General features: G+C 34.8%; 1 protein-coding gene across 1 annotated transcript; it reads left to right on the top strand.

The window, feature by feature from the left end:
- Nucleotides 1-1,774: 1,774 nt before the first annotated feature.
- On the top strand, nt 1,775-3,206 carry LOC149673085 (uncharacterized). Its single transcript, XM_089840190.1, has 2 exons — nt 1,775-1,802; nt 1,885-3,206. The coding sequence occupies exons 1-2, from the start codon at nt 1,775-1,777 to the stop codon at nt 3,159-3,161; spliced, it is 1,305 nt and encodes a 434-aa protein (XP_089696316.1). The 3' UTR covers nt 3,162-3,206.
- Nucleotides 3,207-6,233: the final 3,027 nt, after the last annotated feature.

Raw genomic sequence — 6,233 nt, 5'->3', positions numbered from 1 at the left:
AAAGTAAGTTCTTAAATATAATAATTAAATATGTCATAATTTGCTATTTTTTTAAGCTTTGGTCTAAAATTAGAATTTGCAACACTTAATTTTGTTGCCAAGTTTAAAAATATATGGAAAATAATGATATTTTTATGTTGTTTAAAATAAATAATTTATCGTCTATTGATTTAGGCTTAGAAAATGGAAAACGTGGTTAACCACTTTAATAAAGGATGTATGGTTGGTTTTTATGGTGGAAGAGGGGGACGTGGAGGAGGAAGGGGAGGAGGTGGGCGTAGAGGCGGAAAAGGGAAAAGGATATGTTATATCTGCAAAAACCGGGGCATATTGCCAAAAATTGCCGAAATAAGGAAGGTAGGACCAGAAAATAATTTTATAAATTTACCTGGGTCTTTTAATGGAAAAAAACATCCTTATAAGTTATAATTTAAAACTATTTATAGAAGGCGTTGCCATAAATTTTCAAATTCAAATTGCCTGAATGTATTTTACTATTTTTCGACATCTTGGTATATTATTTCCTTGCGTTTCTAGAAACTACACTTATCTTTTACTATTTCGCGTCTTTCCCTACAATTACAATTGTTATTTTTATTGGTTTAAGTATAAGCATTTGTCATATTAATAAACAATAGGCTTTTATATAAAAGGGGAGGAGCCTAGTGGAAATGTAACTGAATCGTCACAAGTGACGTTTCCGTCAAGCTAGAAGGGAGGGAAATAAGGAATATTTTTGTTAAAGTGGACATATGACCTGCCCTGGTCTGATCATTTCCCACGCTCGGCAGCCTGATTTCCGGTTTCATGGCAGGTCTGATGGTGATTATTCGTTAGTTTGTTAAAATTTCTTTGGTCATTTATAATTAGTTTGATTTTAACGCATAATGAAATATAGTTGAAGTTAACGCGAGGCACGTGTTTTTTAAGATTTTTGGACTATTATCGTGCGGTCTGTTCAACTCTTAAGTAAATACAACCTAAGCCTTTGCTTTGTTGCTGTGCTGTGATTGTGTGAACCTGCTGAGCGAGGTGTTCGTGATTTGTGGAGTTGGAGGGAAACTTCGTTTGGTTTATATTTTAAGATGGCTTTAAACTTGAATAATGGGTGGCGGCCGATATTGTTGTGTCCCTGGTTGTAGCTCGAGTACTCATAAATATCCCGAGATTACATTTAGTCCATTTCCTAAGCTCGAAAGTTTGCGAGAGGAATGGATCAGCGTAATAATGGCAAACACAAGAAACATTTCTAAAACATTAAAGCCTAATAGCTCACCTTGGTGTACACCTAAATCAACAAAACCATTAGGGGCCAAACATCATACAGTTTGTGGGTTTCACTTTAATAAGAACGGCCAAAAAAACGCAATGAAAAAGTACCTACAATGTTTGGTAATCACTGGGATACGGTCTTAGATATGTTACATTCCGTTGAAGAAATAGAGATTGGTTCTGAAGTAGAGATTGGGACATTTCCCATGGATGAGAATGGTATTTAATATTTACACAGTTAATTTCCATATTTAATCAAACTGTCAATAATCATTCGGATTGTGTAATAGTTTCAGAAAAAGAACTACGGTTTCCTGTTGGGGTCACTATTGACAAGGAGCCTATGGATATGGAGCCAAACTTGATTGATAATGAAAATGATATATAAAAAGTAAAGCATCCCTAGGGAGATAGCAAACCTGATCTTGCTACGTCAAAGGCTATCTCTTATCTCAGTGTAGTTGTCCCCCCTATCGAGGTAATATAAAACTTTCTCCTACAAATGCTCCACGTAGAGGGGTTGCATGACGGTGCTTGTTTTTTCCCTCCCTTTATGTTGCTGTCTCCCTAATTCCTTATTTTTCTATTTCTAATGAAGTTATTGTTTTTCAGAACATGATTATGGTCTGCCTCAAAATTTTGAAACTTTAGCCTCTATTATAAAGGCTTATCAAATAAAACTCTCTTATCTTGAGCCTATTGCCAATGAAACGAGTAAAATCAAAAACTTAAATGTCCTATTACTTAAGGAGAACATTAAGTTAAAAGAAGAAATTTCCAAGCTTGAAGACCAACTTAAAATTATAAACGATCTCAAAGCTCAAAACGAGTCACTAAAAACAGATCTTTCTTCATTGAAAAAAGCTAACTTGTGCTATCGGGCTAAAGCTAAAAATATGGAAAAATTAGCTAAGGATGCGCAACGATTTTCATTAAAACGCGCATCTGCGTCTGATTCCATGATGCAGTTTTATACTGGATTTCAAAATATAGGCGATTTTAATGACTTGTTTGAGTTCATTGAACCAGATCTTAATGGTCTGAATCTCTACAATGGAGCAAAGGCGTTCAAACGTAAACACGAAAGGAACCAGCAAAACGTTAGGGGGCGTCCAATGAAATTATCGTTTCAAGAGCAGTTATTTTTGGTGTTGTGTAGATTGAAAGTGGGTTTGCTTGAAGAAGATTTAGCGTATCGTTTTGAAATTTCGTCTTCAACGGTTTCAAATTTATGCATTGTATGGATTGACTTATTAGAGAAAAGATTATCTAAACTAAGAATCTGGCCTTCTCGAAAGCTAGTGGATGATCATATGCCTGAAGAATTTAAGAAGAAATTTGGAAAAACTAGGGTTATTATTGATGCCACAGAGTTTTTCATTCAAAAGCCTGACGATTTCAAGACTCAGAGCGATACTTGGTCCTCTTATAAGACCCATAACACAGCGAAGGGCTTAATCGGTTGTACTCCAAATGGATTTATAAGTTTTATTTCCGATTTGGTACCAGGACGCATGTCTGACAGGGAACTAACCATAGACAGTGGCTTAATAGACTTGATTGAAGCTGGTGATTCGGTAATGGCCGATAGAGGCTTTTTGATCGAGGACTGTTTAAAGAAAAAAGGGGCGATGTTAAACATGCCCCCTTTTTTAGGAGACAGAGCCCAACTTTCTGTAGAGTCAGAATCTTACACCAGGGACATAGCTAGTGTTAGAATTCATATTGAACGAGTAATAAGAAGCGTAAAAAAATTCCACTTATTGAACACAATATTTCCAAATAGCATGCACAATCAGCTGAATAAAGTGTGGAAAATTTGCTGTCATTTGATAAACTTTTGTAATGAGCCTTTGTTGGATGTAAAAAAGAAAGCACCTCCATTTTAAATTGAAATATGATGTTGACATTTCATTAAAATAAATGAAGTATTTACTTTTTTTAACGCACTCTTAATGCTTTTTATTTTTGTAATTTTAAATTTTGCTTTTCCCCCAAATCAAAGGGTGAGAGTTAGTGAGTAACTTGGTTTGGACATTTTATAGGAACCATGGAGCCATTTAAGCATGTATTCAATATACATCTTCTAACTGTATGCCAAAATATCACATATTTTTCTTGACTAAATATCACATTGTTTTTCTAACCAAGGTAGACCGTAATTTAAATAAAACTCTAAGAGCTTAGGAACCATTTTAGTGTTAAATACGTGTGAATCAAAAGGGATTCTATCACAGAAAGGCTTATCATTGCCACAATCAACGAGTAAGTCGCACCACTTCAGGCCAGTTAATCCCAGCTGGCCCTGGATTTGGAAGAAAAAATTATGTTTTTGGTCCAAAAACAAATTGCCATTTTCGTTCCTCTTTAGAAAATTTGTGGTTGGGTCTTTAGCTAACATTGCTTCTTCAATGCTTTTGCCTCGTTCCTTACATTTGGACAGCGTTTTTATTTCCAAGAGACCAAAGCCAACATTTTCTTCGTAAACCAAACGATCGGGTGATGCTCCAAGCATTGGAAGAGTAGGGTTAACGCAGAGCCCAACTGAGAATGTAGTTGCGTTAACGTGAATTTGTTTGTACTTCCTCGCAGCTAGCTCTTCATTTTTTAATCCTTCTTGGACATATCTGTTCCTTGACAAATCTGCCTTGTTAAAAATGGTTTTAAGAAAGGCTTCATTAACCTCTTTGCGACGCTTGCAAATTAGACCAAATTTTGAGGCTGTAATTCGGGCCTTCCTTTCGGCATTCCATAACAAACAGTTAGACTGTTGCCTAGTTTCTACTTCCAGGTTTATTGCAGCATTTAAAAGTAGCTTTAAAGTATCAGGTGTTTTCTTCATAACAGTTTCGAGAAGTCTTAGATTGCTTTCATCCAACGCTAATAACCCTAATGGTAGAGATGCCTGTTTAACATTGACTACTTCATTCTTGTTATTGTTAGAAATTTCTTTCAAAGGATTAAATGGAAGTCTTGATTTAGAGGGAATGAAGTGGTTTTCCTCTTGGATTGAGCATAAAAAACTTCTATGGTTCTTGCTTTTCAAATTATTAGTCAAGACTTCGATCCTTTTTGCTACCTCCACATCATCTTCAGCAGTTCCGATGTTGGATAGACTTGAGTATATTTGTTGCTTCTTGTTTCTTTCCTGAAGTGCTTCTTGTTTCTTTCCTGAAGTGCTTCGCTGGATTTTCCTGGTGTGTGCCTAACGAAATCCAGTTCGTTAAAACTTCGACATTGTAATTTTTTATTTTCTGTCGGAACGCTCCAAGTTCTCAATTTCTCAGTGCACGCTTGATCATCAGGAATGAAATCTTTCCCTTCCCTCTTGCAATCCAAGATTAACCACATAACGGCTCCGACATGTTTGCAGACCCCTCCTTCTCCGGCCTTACACCCGCACCAAGCTGCTTCCACTGAACAATCTGATGTTTTCAGTTTAATGGCAATGTCATATTTAGAATTTAATGTGAAGGATCCCTCCACTTTACTCTTTATATAAATAAATCCATTGGATGGATTAGAAGATGTCGAACCTGGGCTCAAGAATACTTGCGAAACTTTGCTCGCTTTGAACATGCGATATCCTAATGTCAAGTGTTTCTTAGCTTTTGAAGCATAATGATGTTTAATTATGGTATTTTCTTTGAATATAGGAGGAATTAGCCTTAACTGTTTTGTCCAGTTTCCTTTTGGTAGCAAAATCTTACGATTTATTGCTTTTTTGACTTTATTTAACCTTTTACCACCACTAGAGAGAGAGAGAGAGAGTTAAGCAGGGTTTAATAATTTAATAAACAAAGTCACATGTACAAGCTAATTTATAAGAGATTTAAATACCTTTCCAAGACTCCATTTTCCATAATGATAAAATAATAATGAGATCAGATAATAATGCCGAGGGTTTTGAAATTCAATTTGAAAGTATTCCCAAATCCTTTCCCAAGTTCCCAATCCCAACCAACTTGAACCAAGGCTTACTGATCAAAAAAATGCTCGCCGCCCCTAAAACCCGGAAGTAGCTTCTCTGTACAGTACCTAGTGACGTATCAACTATGACGTAGAGCATCACGTGCGCGTGACGATTTGGTTACATTTCAACCGCATTTCAACAAGTGGAGCAAGCCTAGCTTTTTTATACATTTACCTATTGCGTTTAAGCAAAAATAAATTTTCTTCTGGTTTCCCAGAATTTTGCTGACTTGTGGCAACACTGATAGGGTTATGGAATAGTGTTCTTTTTTCAAGCTTATATATAGCAGAACAGTAGGACAATATTCGTAGTTAATGTCAATTAATTTTATATCCATCAAATATTAGACGAAAAAAAGGAAGAAAGAGTGGAAAAAGAAAAAAAAATTGAGGAAAATAAAAAAAATGATGAGGAAGAAAAAAAATGGAGGAAGGCGAAGAAAAAAATTAAAAAACAAAAAAATAAAAGTGTAAGTCACTGATAATTTTTTTACTTGAATGAAAAAATAATGTTGAGATTATGTTTCACGTAGGTTCTGGAAAAGCCGAATTTTTAAACATATATAATTTTTTTTATTTTTTTTATAAATTTTATAAACGTTATAATTTCTTTTTTAAATTGTATAAACATTATAATTTTTTTTTATGATTTAAAATAATTTTTTCCAGCAGTTTTTTTTTAAAATAAAAAAAATTTAAAATTGAAAGCGAACCTTTAATTCTTCCCGCCTTTATTTGAATGCTATTGCAATGATAAAAGCTGGCTCAGTTTACATCAGTACTTTGAAACTGACCGTTAACTTCCGTAGAATCCGTAATATATTTATGTATGTATATCATCAATGACGTCGACCGATGGCAAAGAAGAAGTATATTTCTCATAAGTGAGAATGAGAAACAGAATGGTCATCTTTGGTCTAACAGACTGCCTGGCAGCCCAGTATTTGTTTAACTCTAATGCTTTTTAACCTCCAATATTAATACTTCTA

The sequence above is a fragment of the Phalangium opilio genome, unplaced genomic scaffold (genome assembly GCF_054372755.1).
Source record: "Phalangium opilio isolate 3A_F unplaced genomic scaffold, DU_Popi_V2 ptg000053l_1, whole genome shotgun sequence".
In the NCBI taxonomy this organism is placed as follows: Eukaryota; Metazoa; Arthropoda; class Arachnida; order Opiliones; family Phalangiidae; genus Phalangium; species Phalangium opilio.
Note: the sequence above shows the minus strand (reverse complement) of the source record. Positions and strands in the feature narration are given on the sequence as shown.

What these genes read in the sequence shown, in the direction of transcription:
- LOC149673085 (XM_089840190.1), top strand. Translation starts at nt 1,775, where the DNA reads ATGCTCCACGTAGAGGGGTTGCATGACG. An exon ending in CGTAGAGGGGTTGCATGACG is followed by an intron (nt 1,803 to 1,884) that starts GTGCTTGTTTTT and finishes ATTGTTTTTCAG; the next exon opens with AACATGATTATGGTCTGCCT.